This window comes from Histoplasma capsulatum (assembly GCF_000150115.1).
Source record: "Histoplasma capsulatum G186AR genomic scaffold supercont2.7, whole genome shotgun sequence".
NCBI lineage: Eukaryota > Fungi > Ascomycota > Eurotiomycetes > Onygenales > Ajellomycetaceae > Histoplasma > Histoplasma capsulatum.
Genome location: NW_025544807.1, coordinates 68901 through 92955, shown reverse-complemented (window position 1 = coordinate 92955; position 24055 = coordinate 68901). Strand labels below are relative to the sequence as shown.

Here is a 24055-nt window from a genome sequence, read left to right as displayed (position 1 = left end):
TTGGCCCTTCATGAAGCTCCGCATTCAACATCTTGCATAAGTTTAACGGCTGTGTGAATTCGAAGCTGAAATACTACAAGGATCCCCCAGATGCCTTATTTGCTTTCTAGTTGCTGCAGTCAAACCACTCCAGTGAGCTCTGCTCTTTTTTCTTTTTTCATTAGGCTTAAAAGCGTACCTTTCCCCTCCCAAGCACTACCTTTCTTTTCTCCACCCTTCACCGTTTAGAGTCTCCCGGCATCGACGATGGCGAATAATGCGTCCATTCCAGATCCCGAAACAATACGAGTGGCTTTGGAAGAAGCCAGGAATAGCGAAGATGGCAGTATCGACCCCAGAATGACCTCCATTCTTGAAACCGCTATTGGCGAAGTCTGGCGCAAGGTTCAGGCGGATCCTGACACATATATCTTGACCCGTGACGAATTTGCACTCTTCAACTACTTCCTCGACCGATTTCGTGGCCCAGTTGCCCAGCGAGCTGTGGAGCGATATTGGAACAACTGCAACAGACACCCTTCCGAGAACGTTTGTCGAAATTAATACATTGCGTTGCACGAAATATTTTCCATCTCAGTATAACATCCGCAAACAACCGTCCAGAACCTGCAACACTACACTACGCTTCAACCAACTTACGGCTCCGGAATCATGTAGTTCAAAAGCCGCCCTTCTCTATCCAACTTGGTCTTGCCTCTTGTTGTCCACACTGGTTTCACGATTCCGCGACGCCTTAGAATTTTTTCAAACGATTCCACCCAGCTAGATTTGCTTCTTATGACCCTTTCATGTGCAACGGTCTATTGTGCGCATCTCCAAACAATTAGCTTTATTCCTGTAATTTTTACGTTCCATTCTTTTCTTCTCCTTGATTTCTGTTTCTTTTGTTTTGTTTCGTTTTTCTGCCGAATGTGCTTTTATAGCTCTTTTCAGACAACCTCCACTCTTCCTCCCCATAGCCATCTAACGCCCTTTAAACCAACTCTTCTGGCATAATCTGCAGCGAAACCTGCGGAATACTACCGTCTTCTCTCCACCTACGACATGAAATCAGAATATCTCCTATACCAAACGGTTCCGGTGACACAAGCCACAACAAGCTATTTCATTCACGAATGAGTTTAATTTCCTGACGATGTTCCCATCAAACATGCTGGAGTCCTTGGCTTGGGCGTCACATTCGAATAATACGGCCATGCTTTTGGGCTTACAAATATACCATGCTAAGGAACCTAGGCTTTTGACTGGCTCTGTCAGCTTCAATAGCGCTCATGGGCGTTGTAAGCTAGTCGGGGTATACCGCCTCCAGAAAATTCGAATCAGTGTGTGCCTATGAGCGCTATTCGAACCGTTCGAACATTTCGAAAGCTAAAGGGTTTCCATGTCCCTTAACAAATCCACTTATCACCTTAATTCTTTCGCTCCGTTGCACGAACCGGTTGACGTTCCGACATGCCGGGTTGCTTTTCTTCTACGCCTTTCGAACGCCTTTTTCTTTCTTTCGAAACATGAGCTGATAGAAAATTCCCATATAATGACATGTTTGGGATACAGTCAAGATACCAAACTACCAGGCCTTTGATCGATTATCAAAATGTTATAACGAAAACACGGGCTATCTAAATATACAACATACACGCTTTGGATTAGCGTTCATGACGGGTTCTGCTATTTTTCGGGGCTCCCTATTTTTTGTAATTTCTGGATCTTCTCGGTTTTTTTTGTCACCATCCACTGAAGCTTTTAGCGGCTGCGGGTCCATCGTACTCTAGAAGCTAATATGGCCACGAAAATTTTTTTTGCTCTCCGTCAATTATTAGTTATGAGATTCATATAGAGATCCACACCCCACCTTCGATTATGATATTTTGGATAGTTTCTATAATTACATCTTGCTGAATTTTGGGCTCTAACGTCATGTGGATCCTTATGTTGTCATTCGTTGTCCAGAGCATTACCCCATTAGTTCCTTTGGAGCCATCAGATACATTTCGACATAGGGGGAAAGTTAGCTGCAGTTGATTTTCTCTGCTCGTCGATCATTAGCCACACCATGAACAGGATTTCCCTCCCTGTCCTACAAAACAACCCGTGGAAAGGCCAGCTAACCAGAGCGGCATTTGCAATGTACAGTACAAATTAGCCATTGATCAGTTCGAGTTTGAAATTGATTTAGATATGGCCCGGTGCCTTTTCCTTCTGTCACGTTTCTTTGCGGACTTTAACTCTTCGAAAACCGGGAACCCGCATTTCTGGATCGTCAAAGTGGGTTTTCCCGACGCAAGTTGTCCTACATAATGGCTACTGGCTTACATGGATGCAGCAACGCATGGAGGAGTCACAACACCATTATGACTGGTCCCGTTTCTTTGAGGCTGCTCTATAGCTACCGACAGGCAAAAAGGAACAAAGTTGGTGAAACAACAACCCTTTCAATACTGGGAACGTCAGATTTCGAAACTATATCTAAGCAACACCGCGCTACCTTTCCTTGTTCACAACTTAACCCTTGGTCCTTCGCCGTTTTTAGCTTTGATTTGATGCCGAGACCTTCAATGGTTGTCATTCAACTCCGAACATTATCTCTGGCCGAGGCCCATGACTCGCATCATGTTTCCTGAAACGGCTGGATGCATCTCCCCGGTCAGGCTCTAAGCCAGCCGTCAGAAAGCCTAACAGCCACCCGCATGCTAGCTAGTTGGCGGCCTGCCAGATTTTTGTTCCATCGTTTGTTGTTCCGTTTGCTAGCCTTGCTTGGACGCCGCCACGTGCAGGATGATGGTCAGATCAAACGACCCAACACCGATTATCATTTCCATGCGTGTTCTAGCTTATTGCTTTGTCCAGTGCATTTTCTGATCCGTTGCCCTTTTTATTTTTTGGATCGGTGATGTATCTGCTACTTTGAGTTTGCTATGCCCCTTGCTATTGCTAAATTGCCCCGCAGAAAGTTGCGGCACTCTCATCGCTTGTCAGGTTTTCATCTCGCGCCGGAATCAGGCTTACGTCTCTTAACCCTGTCCATCACAAAGTGCCGGCATATTATTCAACTCTCCGGATGTAACTAACACTACAACAGGGAGACCTGATTTGGCGTAATCCCGCTCCACCGAGAGAGCAATCTGTCATGGTTTCGTTAGATCGGCTCAATAAGTTCTCATCGGATCACCAATTTGATCTCTTCCCCACATTGTGGGGAAGCTTTGCTCTGTCATCATCGTTATTTAACTCTCTTTGGGCGAAAGCGTGGAACAAAAGCCGTTGCCCCACACTAGAAAAGTAAATGGAAGCATCATAATACGAGGCCTCCAATCATTCAGATTGTCATGGCGGAAGTTATTGGTGCTTGGCACGTAATTTGGCAGCGGAGCTTTATCAGGCACCTCAAGTACGAATCTTCTGGGGCTTGCGAAACCGGTATGTCACAGGTTTTTCATGTTCGCAGGAAAAGTTACTAAAAGTTGTGTGCAAGGAAGGACCTTTGTTTTACACACGCCATACTGCGTACATCTCGTTTAACTGCGGAAAATAAATCATCATGATTTCGGCGACTTCCACAGGATTGACATTTGTCGCTCATCACATTTTAGCACATGAGCTATACCAGGAGTCGAGTATACGATACGTAGTTTTACTCTGTGTAGTATTTCTCGCGCCTTCAACTGTACAATACATGCGGCGTTGGGACGAGGCGACGAATGAATAATCGCACATCAAGTAATAAATCTAAAGTCAACTTCACAAGAATGGTTAACTAGTTATTGTTGCCACATGATGCGTAAGCTGCATGAGGGGGCCTAAGCATTCATTCATTCATGGACGTTTCAAAGCCCAAGTTCGCATCAAATTGAGTTTGAAGGTAATGTAAGACATCTTGGAGGACGAAGTTATAGGGGTTGGTTTATCTAGATTGAGCTCTAGATTGCTTAGAAGTATAAAAACCAAAAATTGTCCGTGGACACGGACATAACCGCACATGACCGGGGTCCCCTGGTGGCTCCGTTAAGATATCTTCATTTGCAGGGGTTATAAAATGAGCAGGCCCGCTCGATTAGACGGATGAAATCTACATCGGCAACGCGAGAGTCCTCATCAAACCAACGAGACAAAACTCGAGAACATTACTCGTTAGTATGAACCATAATGGAGTAAAATTCATTCTCGGTTGGTTGAATAGATACTTCCCCCTTTTGAGCTTCCCAGGGGGCATTGAGCAGCATATCTTCCCTCGAATTTCCAGCAGTGGTCAAGATTTTATATTTCCAAGAAGAAGCTTTTTATTACTTCGTTTATCGCATCTGCTTCTCTATGGTATTGTACTGTACATGTCGGACGTTTACTTCGAAGATTAGCTGGGATTAAAATTATTATTTTTAACCTTCGGTTCTTCAATGCTTATGAGTCCCTTCCTAGCCCATTCCTCAAAGCGCACGGGTGTCTTGAAAGCTTCGCCAAGGGCGTAATTGAACGGGCAGCCGCTTGCTAGATCAATGCTATGGAATATCTTGCTCATTTACATCTCCCGTTCGATTCATCCTTTATCCTTAGCTATCCTAGAAGAGGTTATTCGGCTTCTAAGGCGGCGCTCCTGATTATGTGCAAAGAGGAAGAATCCCGAGGAATATTTTTAAGTGGAACGAAAGTTCCTTCCTATAGGCCATGGTTTTTGATAGCCAAAGTTTCAGAGCATTGGAATCGGCCATGACGGTAGTACTATGAGATATTAGGTATATTTCTGGTAGGAAAGCGACCAGAATACAGAGAGATGTCTTTTGGGCTAGACGGTTGAATAGATGTAGGTGTTGGTGCAATATCTGATGCGATACTTTCTGGGAAGTTTGAAAATCCGCTTGGTATATTTGGTATTGAGTCAGACGATATGGTATGGATATAGCTCACTTTCTTAGCACAGAATTGTAGCCCAATGGATCCCGCGAAAAGGCGGCACCTAACAAATGGTAGGTGGATTTCGTGGAAGTTGGATGCTGGTAGAACAAATACCACAGACTTATCGCTCCAGCTGCCAACGTAGTGCACGGAATCTGCAGGGAATCTAGGATATGTCCTGAGCAGAGGTATTGTTTTGATGACAGAGCCTTTATGAATATACTTTCTTTAGCCCAAATTTTCACTGTCAACTAGTAAGGAAAGGCGAATTTTAGGAACAAATGAACGGACATATCATCAAGGGGTTGAGGTCATTTCCGCGACGGGGACCCGAACCCTTTCTCAGCTGTTTGAGCAGTGTTTGCGTCAACCTGGGAAAAATCCACGGGACCCTCTTTTTCAAAATTGTCAGTAAATGAAGCGGAAGAAAAGGGGAATATCAAGAAAGTGGCACGTCGATATTTATTTACCATGTCTTGTGTATAGCTTCCGTTCCACTTCGTCAAACTTTGCTTGGCCACTTTCAACATCCTCACGTGTGACGCCAAGTCGAGAAATAGGGAGTCCCATCGACAATAAGAAAGTCACTGTGTCATTCCATTCAACATTTTTCCGCCTAACATCCCAATTTAGTTCCTCCGCCATGATATCAATGATTGTTGGGAGAGCTTCGAGGGCGGCTTGGGCGTTCAAGAATGCTAATCTAGTCCTCCGTGCCAAAATATCCACCGCTGTCTGTGCATATTCAACACGCGTGCCATAGCGGACCTCACCATCGATAAACGGATATAGAGGAGAAATGCGCAATCCACGGACTGGGAATCGCGTTTTCGTGGGAGCTGACATAGCGGCCACATCCCATGCACGATCTCCGTAAGACTCTGCGAGATGTTGAGCAACGTCTGTTGCGATCCCGAAGTGTTGGATGAGCCTAATGAATAGCGTTTTCGAATAGCCATGGGCACCTACCAAGCGGATTTGATGAGTCTGGCACGACCCATCCAGAACCGCACCATCGTCGAAAAGTCCCATTCCGCTGATGTCAAGAACGCGTCTGTTAGGGCGAGGCTGTAGATTGTACTGTTTGATAGCTTCGTCAACAGCATCCTCGGCCATTTGCCGGTAAGTTGTCCATTTTCCACCAGCACAAGTTAAGAGACCGGATTCAGATACTGTAATGAGGTGACTACGGACTAGGGATTCTGTGTTTTTAGCTGTGGGATCTCGTACGAGAGGTCGAATCCCGGCCCAGGCGGCAAGGACATCACCGCGCCTCACATTGATGCCCGGGGCAAGATATCCGCGGATTTCATTTAGGATCCAGTTTATATCCCTTTCAGATGGGATAGGCTGGGCAGTAATAGTAGTGGGGACATCAGTTGTTCCTGCAATTGTGTTCCCCTGCCACGGAAGGAAAAATATGACACGTCCATCTGAAGTTGCAGGGTCAATCAGTCCCATCTTTGTTGGGCTATAGTAGCCAGGAAGAACAACATGTACACCAGCGCTTGGTGCAACTATTTCGCTGGCGCTTTGATCATCCATCTTTCTGATGGAATCTGTAAATGGACCTGTGGCATTTATAATACCCCTGGCCCTAATAGTAATTTCTTCTGCCTTTTTGCCGTTTTTGCCTGGAATCAAATCTTTCAAACGGGCTCCATTGAGTCTCCCTGACTCGTCTTTGGTTAAACCGACAACTTCCATATGATTTACAACTGTAGAGCCATATAAAGCAGCGGTCAATGCCAAAGATACATTCATTCGAGAGTCGTTGTGGGCACCATCTCCATAAGGGTTAGCTTTGCAGAAATAAATTCAGGTTTTTTTCTGTTTTGTTTTTGTTTTCGGAGGTAGGCAGTCAGGCCTTACCATAGTAGACAAGAGCACCAAAGAGATTATCCTTCTTCAGCATTGGAAAGGCGTCTAGGGCTTTGCTCTTGGTGAGGAAATACGAACTCTCAATGCCCTCAGATCCAGCAAGGAAATCATAAAATTTAGTACCGGCCCAGAAATAAGGCAACTGCCACCATTTCTGCACGGGGACCATAATTGGGAGCCACATTGAAAGATGTGGTGCGGTGTAGAGAAACCATTTGCGTTCCCGAAGGGCTTCTTTAACGAGTGCAAATCTGCAAAACAGGGCCGATGAGTAGGGGCATTTCCCAGTACGAATACAGGTGGTCCGCAACATACTGATTATAGTCCAATTCCCAAACGGCCTTTTCCAGGTAGCGTACACCGCCGTGGACCAGTTTTGTGCTCTTGCTGCTTGTGCCCGCGCTGAAATCGTCACGCTCAACTAGAGCTACCTTCAAACCGCGAGATGCAGCATCAAGAGCTATGCCAGAACCAGTCGCGCCGCCGCCAATGACAAGCAAATCGTAAGCCACATCAGCATCCGGCGCTGTAGTGCTTTCGGGGCCAAATGCATCCTTTCCTGGGCTCCGGCTTCCGGATAGCAAGCTCGTCGTCTTTGCCTGTGAACTTCGCTTTAGGTCCTGGATTTGCTCTTCACGGGTTTTGACACGAGGAAAGCGTGGGAGAACTAGATTCCCTCCACTGCTATATGATGGGACAGGAATGGGAGCCGGATCCGAGCCAGGGATATTGCGTGGGCGATACGCTAGGTATAAAATGCCTCCTCCCCCGGTCACGGCTGCCGCAATTTTATAGAAAAAGGGTTTGAGAAAGCGGCTGGAAGGTCGATTCGTCATGCTCGGGTGAAAGCTGAGGCGTGGAATTCTTCACAAAAGGATGCAAATGAGAAGATCTACGTGCAGCCGCAAAGAATATTGCGCCGGCTTAGGAGTCAACAGCCATACATTCCCACGAGATGATAGCGGACGTACTATGCCCGCCTAAGGTCACAACACTCAGATCACACACAGGAAGCGCGAAATCGACGGAAACCTACACAGATTTAGCTGATGAAATTAAAAGCACTTTGTGGGACGAACGGGGTGGATTACAGAGAGTATCACATATATACTAGCCTTGGATGAAGCAATTGACGAATCAATGATGCTGAGAAGGCTCTAGGAACGACAGCACTGGGTGTGGCCCCGTTAAAGGGTGGAAGAGTCGAGATACGAATAAGATTGGCAATGGCGGGGTGGACAAAAGTCGGCAAAAAGCCGCTTCTCGCAGGTTTTCGTCGTTGAAAGTTGACTTTGCAATTGTGGCAAATGACCAGCATAGTGGCGCGGGAGGTATCCGCCCATACCGAAGGTACCATGAACTGGCGGGGCCGCGTTACCGCCAACGATCAACAAAACAAACGCTTGGAACAATAACAAAACTGATTGCTTCGACCAGGATCCAGAAAACAATAGCTATCAGTCTCGAGATATCGCGCTGCTTCCAGGGTATTTATGTAGCCACCCGTTGATTGGGTGCTATATAACAGTACTTCACTCACTCAATCATCTCGCGCCCCGCACGGCAGTAGAAAAACTCGAATTGGACTCAGTCAGTCAACGGTCGAGGAGCGATACAGGAAAAAGAGCTTGTTTAAGTTTGGAGCTTGAGTCGGACAGCAAACCAAGCACTCGTTTCGCAGTAGTCGCCAGCCGTTGTAGGTACTCAATGGCGACAGCTAGATACAACCTACGGGGTAACACTTATCACGGAGTAACATGCTCATAACCATACTGCTATTTCCCAATGGCCTCCCTCATCCGGTGACGCTGATGGACGAGAGGGAAACATGAGGACGAAAGCAAGAAAGCATAAGGCGCATTAGCAGCCACTTTCCAGAGGTGGTTTCCGGTAGTCGATTCAGGAGAACAGCTCTGAAGCCAGCCATATCTGGAGCCCTGCGATGAGTTTGGGAGATTGAACGTGCAACAACACCGTTATATTTGGTCCGGGGTGCAAGAAAGCAACTTCTATTAAATAAGAAGAAGAAGAAGAAGAAGAAGAAGAAGAATGATAATAATTCTGTGAAGGGCAGACTCCCGAGTACTACTAGCCATAATTGAATGAGCAACGAGAGAAAAGAAGCAGTGTGAAGTATGCAAGTGATATGATAAAAATAAGCCAACACAAGCAATAGTAAGCTGGCTTTCTGGTCCTCTAGACTTAGTTTTTAAACACTGCCAGTGCCCAGCTAGTTGCGGGTTCAAACTTAGGTGGGCATTGGTGGGGTGTGGGAAGGGTAACAGGCATGGAGCCATGGGCCTAACTCTATCTGACTATGGCTATTCATTGAGACTACACGTCGGCTGACCCCTCGGGTGACTCACCTGACCTACGCTAGTGCTAGTCACCTGACCCAAATAATTTCTTGGCACAAAATGGGTCAGTTGAGGATAAAACAAAAATGAACTTTTACCTTCTCATACATCTATAATACACACAGTGAAAATGAATATTATAATTCTTTTTTTGAATAATAGAAATTGATTAAATCTTGAATATTATTAAATTGAGAAGTATATATAAACTATGAATGAAAATATAGTATATAAAACTAGTTCTTTACTATTATTTAATCAGTTACTGACTAGTAAGTTACTAGTTAGTTATAAACTCATTATTAACTATTAATATTGCACTAGTGAATTACTGATATATTACTAGTCAGATACTAGTCAATATAAATTTAATATACAGAGTATAGTTATTTAAATTATTTAATATATTAAATTACTACTCTATAATTAATCAATGACTAGTCACTGACTAATCAATACTTTTTTTAATTTATTTATTATTACATAATTCTTAGAGACTTTACTTCACTCTGTGAGTCTGTCTTATATAAAATTGAGTGATTAGTAGTGGACTAGTATTGATGATGGGGGTGCTAGCAGAGGCTCAGGGCAGTTGGTAAGAGCTTGTAAGAGATCAAGTTGGTAAGGAGCTCAACTGACCCTTTGACTAGTCACCATTTCTATAGGGTCAGGTGACCTACACTAGCGTAGGTCAGGTCAGTCACCCAAGGGGTCAGCCGACGTGTAACCTGCTATTCATAGCAGTAGTAAGTGTGTGACAGGGACTAGCCACTGCCTTAGCAAGGTCAGGGGTGACGGGCGCTCCGATAATCGGGGGGAACAGTTGGAACAGGGGGGCCCCTAGCTGCGAGTGAGTGGGCGGGCGCACTTTGTATACTATGTGAGTAAAGGTTCCGTGTGAGGCTGATCGGATGTGTATATACTATGTGAGTAAAGGTTCCGTGTGAGGCTGATAGGATGCCAGCCGTCTTATGGCCGAATTTGGTCCATTGGTTCAACACTGCTGCTTGGCTAGTGCTAACTATGGCACTAATCAGAAAGGATTGAGGAGATATATAAATAGCGATAGAGATACAAATATATATATATACAGCACATACACAACATCTGGCAGAATAGTTTCCCCTGCTTGTCTAAACAAAAACGATAACCTCAGTCCGTGATTGCGAGTTAGATAGACGACATGGCCAGGTCCATCCGAATCGCTATATCGGGAGGTGGCATGGCGGGCGCCTCTCTCTTGCACGCTCTGCTGAAATACCCGCATTTGGACGTCCACATCTTCGAGTCAGCCGCCGAGTTCAGAGAAGCCGGTGCCGCTGTCGGTGTTGCTCGGAACGGTCTTGCCGCGCTGGACCTCATCGGCGCCTCGGCCAGCCAATGCCTGGAGCGTGCCGGCGCAGTCTCGCAGCGGGGTGTTCGCTTCCTGCTTGCTCAAGGCGAGGGACGGAACAAGCTCATTGACGAGGCAAGAGACGACAGCGGCAAGGCTCTGGTGAGCATTGTGCATCGGGCCGCATTATTGCGGGAGTTGCTCGACGGCGTTCCTCCAGAGCGTCTGCATGCGTCCAAGAAGCTAGACCGAGTCGAAAGGGCAGGCGATGATGGGCCTGTCATGCTCCATTTCACGGACGGGACTACGCATGAATGCGACATCCTTGTTGGCGCTGACGGAATTCATAGTACGGTGCGTAGGATCGTGCTCGGAGAGGGGGACCCCGCGGCGTATCCGAGGAATGCTGGTTGGTGGGCGGTCATGGCCTTGAAGCCGTACGCAGATGCCCGGGCTAGTCTTGGTGAGGGCCCTGTCGATATCGATGACGCGCGCGAACACATGTGGGTTGGCGATGGCACGTATCTGATGCATAATATCTTGAACCGGGGGCAGCTGGTGCAGGTTCTCATTTCCGCCTATGAGAAAGGGGCCGAGGCATCAGATAAGTGGCATCGAATGGTGAGCGCGGAGGAGATAACGAAGCTCTACCAAGGCTGGCCGTTGCATTTGAAAAAGGCAGTAAATGAAGTAAGTGAGCTACATAGGATCATTCCCACAGCCCCCGTCTAGAAATTCATTATTATTTTTTTCAATATTTTTTTTACCAAATATGGTTCACTAACCTGGATGGCATTCAGCTACTGTGTGATCAGCCCGAGCAGCCCGCCATATATCTATGGGATCACCCACCTGCCCGTACGTACGTAGCCGGGCCAATATGCATCATGGGAGACGCCGCCCATGCCACGACACCATGGCAAGGCTCCGGCTGCAGCATGTCCTTCGAGGACAGTCTTATCCTCTCCACCTTGCTCGGCCGCTCAACGACTCCCGCCGAATCCCTCGTGGCTTTGCAGATATACGACCAGGTACGCCGTCCACGCACCCAACGTATCGTGGAATCGAGTCGGGGCACTGGACTCATGATGGTTGGGAAAGGGGAGGTGACAGGGCTGGATTTGGAAAAGCTAAAGCAGGATTTACTGCCGAGGTGGGATTTTATCATCGATTTTGACAATGGCAAGGCTCGTGACGAGGCGGTTGAGATGATGGTTGCCGAGTTGGCAAAGTAAACTATATTGATGGATGGGGAAATACATTCCGCCCGCTTAAGATTGAGAATAGATGAGGGTATCAAATTGAGTCAGAATGTTTTTCAGAGGATAGTTCCCGCACAGGCTTGCGTCAGCGCAGTTGCTTAATGCATCTGGAGAAAAACAATACACTCTACTGCGCATATTACTCGGTTTACCTTGACTAGAATTTTGTAACCAAATAATGTTTTGTTCCCCTTTTCATCCATCAGACGATTCTTTTCCGTTTCCGGACGGTCTTGGAGGAAATGTCACTGTTGATCATCGTCGCCATCGATCGTCTTTGCAGCTGTAAGGTGCTTGATACGGATTCGTGGATGTACGTATATGCTGTCCGGGGAAAGCCGAGTTGATCTCGGGAGAGCCCGCGAATCAATCCCCTTTCGGATGACGACACTAGAACAGAAGAGACCAAGAAAGGAGAGGGGTTTTTCAAGAGGGCGAAGCCTTATAATTTCCTCTCAATGCTGGAGGGAGTTGAGCAAGCCGATCTCGATTCCAACCAGCATAGTAAGAGGATGTTTTGCAATAGTATTCGCATAACAAATAGGACCCAGAAACGTGGGGATATCCCCCACAGACAGGAGCCTTCTTTTCTCCTCCCTAGAAATCAACAAGCTCATCCCGAGAACAAGGGAGTCGGGACAATCACAATAAAATCGAAAGAAAGAAAGACTCCATGGGACACGCCCATGGCATCAAACGACTGCCAGGTCCCTGGTCCATGGGATGTCACGTCATTCCGCTGCTGAGCAATTCCACATCCAAACGGTACGCAATCCAGTTAGCTTTTCACGCAATCCAATCTAAACCAAAGATCCACGGTGCAGGGAATCACATCACAACTCCCATCACATCGTCATCACGTCACATCCTGGATTTATTTGTCATTTATTATGGAGCATGGAGGATGCTTCTTGGGAGGACGAAAAAAAGCCATCCATATGGGACCGTTGATCCAAAGCAAAGGAGCCCACCGAAACGCGAGTGGAAATCGTTTCGTTGGTTCGACATCCACCATCGGGTCAAGCCGAGAGTTGAAACAATGAATTACACAGTAAAGGGGTTGCGTTAAATTTTCCCAAGAAGGAAAAAAAAAAAAAAGAATGAAAAACGGGTGAAAAAGCACCAAGCTAAGCCAAGCAAGGGGAATTTATGTTAGTAGTTGGTCTATGCTGTCTGGTTTGTGATTTTCCCCAGAAAATGGATCACCAGAGGACTTCTTAAGCGAACGATACACGCTCATTCGCTTGAGTAACTGACTACCGGCCACTGGAGGGAATCAGAAAAATTCTGTCGATGGGGCCAAAAAACAAAAAAAGAAAAGAAAAGAAAAGAAAGTGAAAAACAGAGCCAAGATCCGGGGAAAAAAACGCTGGCGGTAATTAATTCATTAGTTGCTTCTTCTGCTCATCATGGCCACAGCATGAAGCCTCGGCATACAAGTTTCTTGTTCTTTTATTGGGAGAGAAAAGAGGGTTTTTTCGTCATTCCAAATCAAGCAAATTGCTTTTTTGTTTGTCGTTCTCTGCTGCCGAACAACATGGAGGGGAAAAGGAGCAGCTGTTATCCATGGTGTCTGGAATTGGACGGAAAACATGCTCTCTTCCCCCTTCCCCCACCCCCCATAGAACTCCTGACTAATGGATAATAGGTCTCAATTTTGAGGCAACATGGGCATGATTGCACTGCCCGAGAAATCATGATGGCAATAAAAGTGGTGGTGGGTGTGAATGTTACTCCGTAGTATTGCCACGCCTTTTCTTTTCTTTTGTGACTATTCCAGTTGTGCAATCCACTCAACGGTCTTGGGACGATGGTTGCACGATGCACAACCGTAGCCGTTCAGATCCCGGGGTAGTGGCGGCTGGGGTCGCAACAGATGATGAAAGCCGGAGGACACAAGCGAAGAGAGGGCGATCAGACAGTTACCAAGGCCTATCCTATCCTATCTTCCTTGGAATCGGATTTCTGCAGCGAACATTTCGCACACAAGGTTAGCTTTTTTTGGCGCACCACCCCCCGCTCCCTCGAGGGAGGACCCTGAAATTCGGCAGAAACTCTTTCTTGGCCTGTCCAGTCAGTATGGCCGGCTGCGAAGGTTTGGGCTTCAGATTAGGTATGGCTCGTGGTATGGAGTGAGCTGATTCCATTTGATTGTCGTGCCCGCCACGGCGCTACCGTCGTTGTAGTCAGCTTGCGGGGGCCAATGATCAGCTGGGTTGATTTCAGGAGGCGTTCAGATGTTCAGGTGTTCATGAGCAATGTGGCAGTGGTGATGGTGATGGTGGTGGACAGAGCCAAAAAAGAAAAAAGAAAAAAGAAAAAACACAGAGACGGATCAACGGCAACCGACATCATCCTCCATACACACACACACGTACGCGGTATACTCAGCCCCGTAATAATCAATGAGCTAGTAGCACCGAATGATTTCGCTATACTCAATAGGTGAAGCCCTCTGAAGGGGAATGAAGCGAGCCGTTGGAAATTACCAACATACTCTCCACATACATACAAATACGGGGGAGAACAAATTCAATCGAGGAATCCCCGTGCCCACCAGCGACAGCCCCCTTCAAGGAATAAATAAGAAAATAATAAACCTCCATGAACTTACCATGTTACTGTGCTAGTTATGTGTGTCCCCCATGTTGCAGTCTACCCAAGGTGCCACACACCCACTACTTGTAAGAGTGGTTGTGAGGTGACGGTGTGACAGACAAGTCAAGAGGCGGAAAAACTGGATAGATTAAACCAAATGCCCTTTCTTGACTTCACTGCTTAACTCCTCACGTATATGTGTTAGTAAGACTATGCAAAATAGTTGACTATTTACTCGTAGTTGACCAGTTTCACCCAGCCTGCTTTCCATTTACCAATTATTATTATTATTATTATTATTATTATTATTGTATTTGCGTTACTGTGTAGCTTAAGTTTGAGAAGTGGGAATGAATTGATATGTCTCTAGATCAAGTTGTTCTACTATATATATATATTGAATGAGATAGGACCCAGGCCGCCCTTTAACTAGTTAAGAAGTGCTTCGGTAAAAACAACACCACAATGAACAGTACATGTACTGTACAGCTGCTGATTTACTTCTCTCCATGACACAAACAGAATTAACCCAAACCAGTGTGGGCGTCCTTCTCTTTTTGCTGGTTGTTGTTCCTTCTTCTTGATGAGAGTGTTAGTAGCTTTTGCTGCTCACTTGATATTTACATCAATAGCACAAGCGAAGTTCTGATTCAGAAGTGAACTAGTTTGCAGAATCATCATCATCGTCATCATAATGACTATGAACATCTCTTTTATTGTATGGAGGCGAGCAAATTATTATTATTATTGTTATTGTTATTGTTGTTGTTATTGTTGTTGTTGTTGCTGTTATTACTAGATACCAGTCTCCCAGTGCATCTTGCATACGTAGAGAATTCTGTTATTCTGCATGCTCAAATTCATATATAAGGAGAGCGCGCAGCAGCTCAGCCTTGTGGCGGTATATCACAGGCTGGGAAAGAATCATACTTCCCAAAGAGTCAGTTGGTATATCAATCCATTCACTGATCTGATGGGGAAAAGGGGGTGGTGTTGAATTTTCATTATTTCACTATTAAGAAATACTCGAACATGTTCTTGCTTGGAATGCTGGTTCCAATTCCAATTCCGATCCTAATCCGGGCTTGACATGCCTCACCTTCTTGAATGGATAGGAGTTCTAAATGTGACTGCCGCTGTTAAAAACGGGGTTAAGTTCTATTGTGTATGCGAGCGACTATACAAGTATGCAAGTATGCCAGACCGGCATGTAGGTGTTTTCCCGCCGGAGGTTAGAAGGAATATAGATCATTTGTAGATAAAGCAGAAGACCCAGCTGGCTTTTGAATAAAAATCAGAGGGAATTCGTTGTCCGGGGCATAGGGCTCAAACGGAAAGCCTTTGGATGTTTTTGTCTGTGCACTAGCCATTGAATGACTGTAGGTACAGCAATGCATTCATTCGTAATCCATCTCTCTATTCGGCCAAAAGAAGACCAAATTTAAGGATCTCACACAAAGGAGCTGATGACTGCTGAAACACAAAATATTGGAACAAAAACGAGAGAGATATAAATAATATCACTGTTGGTCATCAGCTGAAAAAAAAAGGTATTGACTAAATGCTTAACTATCCAGTAAACAACTCAAACAACTTCAACATGTAGGTTAGTTAGCGTGAGCAGATTCGTTGGTTCGTAACTTAACTACTCATTGGTGCTAAATGACGCCATGTCCTGCATGAAATCATCAGCGAACCAGAACAAAAGGTTCGAACCAACTCACAGACAAAGCTATGCAGGCAGGTAAAAGCCTCTTGACCAAGGGACTTGGCGGGGGAGCTGTCGGAGTCAAAAGTTTAGTGAGGGAGGAAAGCATAAAAAGGAAAAAGAAACTAGCTCTTCTTCGGTGAATCTTGTCGAAACAACTTGGCTCGGAGGATTTTTCTTTTCATTTTTTTTTTTTTTTTGTTTTTGTTTCTAGCATTGCTTTACTTGAAAACGACCCGCTCCAAGACATACCACTGCATTGAGAGAACGAATTCGCCGTCTGGGAAGAGAAGACGGTTAACAAGACAGGTAGGAGGAGTCAATTGGATGAAGAATGCGAGGACGGGAACGGGCGGAATTTGGAATGCGCATGTGCATCCCGCATAGGCAGTTTGAATTATTTATTATTATTCAAAGCATGATGATACACCCACGATGGGGACGCATGATCCGGAACGCGTACTGGTTATGAAAGCTGCAGCGAGAAGTATGTAGCTGCTTTTGGGATTGGGTAACAGTCGTAGATTTTGTTTGAGGTGGACGCAGTAAAGAAGATGGGACGGAGATAGAAATCAAAGGACCCGTCCATCCAGGGAAGGTCCTCGTCGTCAAAGCAACCTGCATCCCACTGTCCGCAAGGTACTGTGCATGTACTGCACATACATGTAGCTGTAGCTGTGGGTATCTCAGGGTATCAGGGTATCAGGGTATCAGGGTATCAAGTGAGCTAGAGAGCTACAGCTATGCTGCTGCTGGAACAGGGAAAAGCACAATGAATGGATGAATGGATGATGACGATGGCGATGATGCAAGAAGTGAGCAGAAAAATGTCGCAACCTTTTCCCCTCCTTGGCTCTCCGCTCACAAAGAAAAGAAGATAGTCAGCTATCATCACACGCCACCATATGATCATTTTCACCTTGGCTTCCGGTGCCCTCTCCTTGAGCCTGATCTTCCCATCCTTTGATGGCGTGTGGCGAGCGTGACGCTAGCAAACAACTAGTCGATTACCGCACTACGCCAACAGAGGTATAGTGGAAGAGCGCAGATTGGGACCTTGGAAGAGCTGGTGGTTGCACAGAAGGAAAAAGAAAAGGAAAGAAACGAAACGGCGCCCAGTGGGACAGCACCACTCTGTGCGTGCATCGATTAGCTGTTCTACAGATCTGTATGTTTGTGTTAGCCGCTGCTGCCACGGTGGCTAGGAAAAAGAAACGAGCACCAAAGGCATGTTCTGTTCTCTCTGTTCTCCTCAGTCGGGGAAGGGAAGGGAGGCTAAAGGATGGCTTGCAGCAAGCCATCCATCCAAAACACAGGAGCCTGTACGCAGTAGGGCAAGGCAAGGGCTTGCGAGTTGGTGGGTGTCACGAACCCCTCGCTTCTCTTCAGGAACTCAGAAGAAAAATACCCAAAGTACGGGGTCCCAATAATCAATCGTGTGTGCAGTAATGACACACACCATACTTCGCAGACTGAAAAGAAGAGAGAGAGCTTATTCAATGTCTCTTCTTCTTCGTCTTACTTCTTCTTCCTCCTCCCTTGCTGCTCGCCATCCTGGACTTCGTTGTTAATTCTCCCTCCCGCTACTGCAACACGTTGCAGGAATGCAGGGGGACGCTTAGCCCATTTCTTCCAAAATAGCACGCCACCACTGCGTCCCACAGCTGGTACGATACGAGAGTAAATTCTGCGACTCGAAACGAAGTTACAATGTGGTGGAATTCTTTTATTATCATTCTTCCCGAACATGCACCATCGATGCTCCGACTTGCATAATAGCGCAAGAAGCGTTCCTTCTGGTTCCGCTAGGCTCATATCAGTGATAGCGCAGCTCGGCGTGTAATTGGTTTTTTTTTTTTCCCTTTTCCCTTTTTACTTGCGGATTGTGTGTAAAACGGATGCACCGGTATCGATTAACTTATTTTTTTATGTTACGACTCGGCATTGTAACTTCAGCGTAAAGACGACGTTTGCCCTCCTCAACCTGGTGGTATTTTTTCAATTATTGTAAGGTTGGTTAGCCAGGCAGGGAAGGGAAGGGAAGGGCAGGGAACAGGACAACAGACAAGGGGAACCGATTCGGGAAGAATCCATCCTTCCCCCCTGCTCCCGTGTCGAAGTCTTTTAATTGTACTCCGTAAAGTTATAAGTTAATGCAGGGGAGCGGATAACGCTGGCGGACGCGATTGATTGATCAACCATTGATGACGGAATATATATATACATAAACATACGAGTGGATATATAATAATCTAAAGGGTGCCTGAATGGGGAAGGTAAGGGAAAATAGAGCAGTGAAGGGTGTGGATTTTTGTTGGAATTTCCCCCGATACATTCCTGCGAAGCGCATGGCACGACGCTTCCAAAACAGCGCTGGGACTGCGAACAGGGAATGTGCAGGCTGAAGTCTGATGAGGGTGGCCTGAGAGCCTGAGAGCCTGAGAGCCTGGGGGCCTGGGGGCCTGCCAGGCGCCTGAGACGAGAACTGAGGCATCGCCCCGATTGAAACCCATGATATTTTTTGGCTTTCTCCTGCACAAACCCGCCTCGGTACCGGGGTTTTTTCTTTGGTTTTGGTTTTCATTTTCAATTCTCATTTTCCTTGGGCTGCGGGAGACAAAAACCATGAGAAAGCGATTTGAGACATGCGATTAGCTAACTACTCTGTATTCTTACACTTCTTTTGCCTTTGCTTTTTGACTTTTGCTTTTTGCCATTTGATTGATAGATTGATCCCGATTGCTAATCCTGCGGGAATAAATTCGTAATAAAAATACCTACCTAGGTAAGTTTTTTATTTTTGTCTTTAAAACGTGAGAGTTGGTTAAATGGTCGATATTGATGAATTTTCAGCCAATCATATTTGAGATTGAGCCTTGATTCAAAAATATTTCTCCGAGACATCTACCTTTTTTTTTTTTTTCAAAAATTTTTAATTCCTTTATTTTTTGCCAGGAGCATTTCAAATGGTGGTAATAGTAGCCACCTCAGGAGGCGATTTTCCTCTTCTCTGGCTTCGTCCATGGCTCCTATAGAGAGAGAGAGTCTTGGGGAGAGAGAGTAGATAAAAAAAGAAAATGGGGGTCCACTCTGCACACGCACCCAACAACTCTTCGGTGGCTTCTTCGCACAAGTTCATTGGTTATGTCGGTGTTGTGTTGTAAATTGCCAGGCATGACAACATCGAGAGGGAATAGCCGGAGGAGGACTTGATCTTGGGCCAGAACAATCATGAGTAATTAATTAATAATTTAAATTGAAACAATTCCCTCGCTTTGTGTGTGCGTGTGCGTTGTACTGTGGACCGTCGAGTTTTTTCGGGCGCATGCTCTTTTTTGAGAATTTTTGTTTATTTCATGTCCATGTTGTGGGTTGTGGGTTGTGGGTTGTGGGTATTTCGGCCACGCTGCGTTGTGCCCAGGTGGTGTGTTGGCAGCAGCTGACAGGCTTAACCATCCATTTCAGTTGAGTTGGGTGTGAGCACATACTGCGTACACACACGCAACATCACACAAGAGAACTGTTCCAACTGTGCAAAAAAGGAAGATGCGTTGAGCAATTATTGGTCCTGGTCCTCTCTCTGAGAAGATATACCCACCAAGGATTTTTCTTAGCTGGCTCGGGTTTCCATGAAGAGGCAGAGGACGAATCTTATGATCCCAGCTCCCATGTAATTATTTTGTCGAATCATCCGCAGGAAACTGTGCTGCGTGCTTGTCGCAAACCTACCACCATGTGCTTGGCCTTGACCCCGTGTTCATCTTCACACGGGGCCCAAGGCCACGGGCGATGAAATTGGCGCGTCGTCAATTAAAATTATTTCAATCGTACTTGTACTTTACAGAGTATAGCGCCGCTCATCCCCCAGACGGGACGGACCCCTCACTCCTCATAAATCATAGGCACTAGTTAGTGTGCGCCCCGTCTCCACTTGCTTGGTGCATGTTCCCCCTCTCCCCTCTTTCTCCTTCGCCTTTGCAGCTTGCTAGTTTCGAAGAAGAACGAATATCGATGAGGCTAGTGAATAGCGCGGCTACTGCGTATGCTCTTTCTCCCGTGTCTGTTGCTTCTAAGTCCCGACTCCCGAGAGAGGAGGGGAAAGGGGCCAACATGCAAAGACGGGCGAAGTTGGCTTAACGGTGGTAGTTTAGCCATAGTAAACGTATCATCATTTAGCCATCTCAACTCTGGTTAGATCTCCTATGGTACCGCTGGCACTGTTTAAGGCCAGACGAAGAAAGGCCCAAACTACCGTCCAATGCACTGAGATAGCTGAGACCATCGACAAGCCAATGGACGAGGCAGAACAGACACGCTGCTTTCTATTCTCAGTCGATCTTGGCGCATCCACGGGTCCTCCAGTGGAGATCTTTTCGGTACAAGCACGTTAGGAGCCATATAAGGACAGCGGGGCAGCATGAAGGATTGGCCAACCACACAACAGTTCCAGCCCAATATTGTCGAATTGAATTGATTGTATGAATCCCAGAGGTGGAGAGAATGCATGCCACTACCTACGCAACAGCACCCGGGAAAAAGTTGAAGCTTTGTTGAAACAATCTTGGGGCCTTGGGAAAGAACACACATGAGCGCTTGGACGATGAGTTGTTCCAGGCGAAGCGGTTTTCCAAGGGTGCATGTACCTTGTTGCTGTTTTGGGAGCGAGATTATACTGGCCGTGCCTGGAACAAACCTGGGAAGTTCCGGGAGCTGGCTGGTGAAACCGAGACTCTTGTGTGTTTTAGAGTTGTTCCTGGATGAATGGGCCTCCTCACCGGAGTCATAGAGGAGTGTGTCTGTACGTCGATTCTCCCATCTCCTCACCGGAACCTTGTGTCGCCTGGTAGTAACTTTGATGTTTTTCCTTTTCTGTTTTCTTGTTTTTGCCATGCTTTTTGTGGGTGCCAGGAAAAAGTGAAAATGGTGGCTTACATCTTCCCGCCCGCCCATTGTTTGAAAAAAAGGGCATGGAAGAAAATTCAAAACTTTGACGGGACGGGAATGGATGATGAAAGAGGGCCCACGAAAATGCTCAAACAAACATGCTCCATCAAAAAGAACCTTTTTGTTTTCGTGCCATACGTAACTTGATCGTAATCAGACGACCTTGTGTAAGAGATGATACTAGAGGAAACCCCCTGGCGGCAGGTAGCCCAAACACACCATTCTGGATTGCTGTAAGGATCCACGCCAACACCAAATCGGCCCAGGTTTGCGATGCGGGATCCGCAGCCCAGGGCATCTCACGACGGGACGGCCAGGAAGCGAGGGGGAACATCGTACACGCTGGGAGGGGGATTGGCTGGGATTGGCTGAACCAACAGCATCTCCTGGGGTTGGCCTCAGCGAGACGCACGTCATTGGTCTCACTCAGGAAATATTCGGGGCCACGCACCGGCTGAGTCCTGTCCTTAGTCTTGAAGTTGCTGGGCGCTGTGTGCTGGGCGCTGGATCCTTGACGCAGCAGCAGGCCCAGGTATTCCTGCCCACAGCGTACAGGACAGTACGGTACGGCCGGTATTGGTCGATACGCCGCAGCCTGGATCAGCCGCCAGGGTTTCCCTGCGCCAGGCCCGCCGGCCAATCAGCATTGGCTGGCGTGAGCCTTTGGCTTTTTTTTTTAGAACGTAGAAAAAGCAAAAGGATGGATGAAGGAAAATTGGAGGAGAAAAAGCCTAAAGAAGGACACTAAAAAAACAACGACGCTGGTGGATTGTGGATATATGGAGTGGTGCTCGTCCTGGTTCTGATATGGCGACTCTTTTCCATCTATATAACTCTCAGTCAGTAGGCTTGCATTGAACACCTGTCCCAAGTGTATGTCTGTGTGCCTGTCTGGACATATCAAATACAACATAATCCATGCCACTTCCCTTCCCTTCATAGTCTGTTTATCTTATTACTATTATATTATTATTGCTCCCTCACTATATATCCCTCTCCTTCCCCGTCGATTCTTCGCACTCCCAGCATCTCAACAGTATCACTCTCGCTTGCTTTGTTTGAACGTTCTCCACCTCACAACAGTATCTATCCTTAGTACAAACACCCCCTTGGACGACATCTGCACATCATTCCTCCTAGCTCGTCATCCGAGTGACTCACGCCATCGTTCCCTCGAATTTCACCTTCTGTCGAATATACTTCTTCAAGGACAGCCCGCTCGTAATTCCTTCCTCCAATTCGCAATTCGAAAACCCTCACCACATTCCATATATAAACATACCAGCGCACGAGAGGCTCCGGCGACAGAGACAAACCAAGGCTAGCCCTTTATCTGGCTCGTAGCTCGGCACTCCCAATGGCGACTTCTTGGTCACTAGACTTTTGTTTGGTCTGCGATAGACAGACGCTGGGAGGGGCTTATTGCTCCCAGGCCTGTCGACTGGCAGAAATGGATGGCTGTGCTGCTGCGGATTCCGAACCTTCTTCTCCCTCTCCTGGCGCTACATCAACATCTCTCCAAAGTCCATGGGTGGCCTCCAAGCATGCGGAGCCACAACACCCATCGCCTCTACACCTGGGTCTGGCCATAGATTTTGGTGGCTACAGGTTCCCCAGTTCCTCCACACACCACCAAGAAACACCACATAATATCCAGCCTAACACCTCGTCGCCATCATTGCTATCTTCTGCTTGGAAGGGCCTCACTCCATCCTCCTCGCAAACGTCCCTCTCCTCTCTCCACAGCGTCTCTTCGAATGCCTCTGCTTTGTCCGGTCAGGCCAGAAGTGAATTAGAGAACTACTCCGGTAGCTTCGACAAAGTCCGGGACTGGAAACGCCGACGAGCATCCTCATAATCAGAGCCGACCCACGCTCAAAACAAAAACTATGCGAGCCCCTTGTTACAACAAAAACAACAACCTTACTTTCGAACCATGTCTTTACTCGATTATACCTGACAAAAATACAAAACAAAACAAAAATCCAACCAAAAATACATGATATTGACATATATGTATGACACCACCACATCTCTTACATTCTGGTCTTGCGGCGTTTAAAACTGGAGAATCGAGCATGTAGCATCTCTGCTCTCCTACTTATTGGATGGAACTGTTTCCCTTGTGACGGAGCCTTTTGCAGCATTTTGAGCTGGCGTTTTTTTATTTTTTTAGTTTTTTTCCCCCACCATTGCCTGGAGCGTTTGATTACCCAAAATAAAAACAACTTATACCCCACGAAGCGAACGACCTTAACCGTCATGAAATATCCGAGAGTGTTGGGGGAGAGGGGAAAGAAGACAGGACAAGTTACGCACGAAACATTCCTACTTCCTCTCCCAACACTTCGAGGCAACAAAAAAAAGAGAGAAAGAGAACCTGAACCTTTCCACTTAGTTGATGGCAACCTTACCACCCACACATGCGCATGACACTTTCATTTTTCATTTCTTCTCTTGTCTTCTCAATATATTCTCTTTTTGCCTCCCCCTTTTTTGTTCCCCTCTTATGTCTAGAAGACCAAAAAACCATGCATTTTCACAGGTTGGGCAAAAATGCACTTTTTCTTATTTTTCTCATTTCTTTTTGGAGGTGGTGAGGGGATGGAAGGGATGGACGCCTGAAAAGGGCGGATATATATATATATGTATATATATATTTTAAGCAAGCGTCATCATCGTCCAACAGCGACGTGAAACAAAAATAAAACAGAGTAACTCAAAAACGCACTGTCCCTTCTAAAAGAGAAGGTATTATTACTCTTTTTTTTTAAAAAAAAAAAATTTCTGACCACAGGTGATTCCCACCATGTTTGCTTGCCTAGTAGTTTTTAAGACTAGTCTTTGGGTCTCGCGGTCTCCTCGTGTTAACGTCTCAGACTCGACCAAACTGGCCCCCACGACCAAGGACCTTCTTCCACTGTAGACGATCCTCGATAGACCATCATGAAAGATCCCCTAATAGAATGAGGGAATGAGCATCTGATCTGTCTCAACAAAGAAGACACCTACATGCCCCCATAATACACTGAGTTCCCGCCCTCTACTCCTCTATATTACATTCGCGGACATTTTTTTTTCTCTT

At 46.4% G+C, this 24055-nt stretch overlaps 7 protein-coding genes across 7 annotated transcripts; 4 read left to right on the top strand and 3 right to left on the bottom strand.

Annotated features, from left to right (window-relative positions):
• Nucleotides 1-246: 246 nt before the first annotated feature.
• Nucleotides 247-766, top strand: HCBG_05314 (uncharacterized protein; the record flags this gene model as incomplete). The annotated part of the gene is made up of 2 exons (XM_045432363.1): nt 247-528; nt 578-766. 2 exons carry the CDS (start codon nt 247-249, stop codon nt 764-766), a joined length of 471 nt encoding a protein of 156 aa, XP_045286479.1.
• Nucleotides 767-2297: 1531 nt separating this feature from the next.
• Nucleotides 2298-3706, top strand: HCBG_05313 (uncharacterized protein; the record flags this gene model as incomplete). The annotated part of the gene is made up of 4 exons (XM_045432362.1): nt 2298-2612; nt 3080-3279; nt 3305-3417; nt 3561-3706. 4 exons carry the CDS (start codon nt 2298-2300, stop codon nt 3704-3706), a joined length of 774 nt encoding a protein of 257 aa, XP_045286478.1.
• Nucleotides 3707-4696: 990 nt separating this feature from the next.
• On the bottom strand, nt 4697-7910 carry HCBG_05312 (glycerol-3-phosphate dehydrogenase; the record flags this gene model as incomplete). Its single annotated transcript, XM_045432361.1, has 6 exons — nt 4697-5096; nt 5179-5281; nt 5358-6674; nt 6760-7019; nt 7084-7660; nt 7740-7910. The coding sequence occupies 4 exons, from the start codon at nt 7602-7604 to the stop codon at nt 5199-5201; spliced, it is 2181 nt and encodes a 726-aa protein (XP_045286477.1).
• A 2398-nt stretch (nt 7911-10308) lies between these two features.
• Nucleotides 10309-11693, top strand: HCBG_05311 (salicylate hydroxylase; the record flags this gene model as incomplete). The annotated part of the gene is made up of 2 exons (XM_045432360.1): nt 10309-11148; nt 11259-11693. 2 exons carry the CDS (start codon nt 10309-10311, stop codon nt 11691-11693), a joined length of 1275 nt encoding a protein of 424 aa, XP_045286476.1.
• A 6259-nt stretch (nt 11694-17952) lies between these two features.
• Nucleotides 17953-18610, bottom strand: HCBG_05310 (uncharacterized protein; the record flags this gene model as incomplete). The annotated part of the gene is made up of 2 exons (XM_045432359.1): nt 17953-18010; nt 18261-18610. The coding sequence occupies 2 exons, from the start codon at nt 18608-18610 to the stop codon at nt 17953-17955; spliced, it is 408 nt and encodes a 135-aa protein (XP_045286475.1).
• A 2466-nt stretch (nt 18611-21076) lies between these two features.
• Nucleotides 21077-22090, bottom strand: HCBG_05309 (uncharacterized protein; the record flags this gene model as incomplete). The annotated part of the gene is made up of 3 exons (XM_045432358.1): nt 21077-21588; nt 21728-21795; nt 22074-22090. 3 exons carry the CDS (start codon nt 22088-22090, stop codon nt 21077-21079), a joined length of 597 nt encoding a protein of 198 aa, XP_045286474.1.
• Nucleotides 22091-22420: 330 nt separating this feature from the next.
• Nucleotides 22421-22828, top strand: HCBG_05308 (uncharacterized protein; the record flags this gene model as incomplete). The annotated part of the gene is made up of 1 exon (XM_045432357.1): nt 22421-22828. The coding sequence occupies one exon, from the start codon at nt 22421-22423 to the stop codon at nt 22826-22828; it is 408 nt and encodes a 135-aa protein (XP_045286473.1).
• Nucleotides 22829-24055: the final 1227 nt, after the last annotated feature.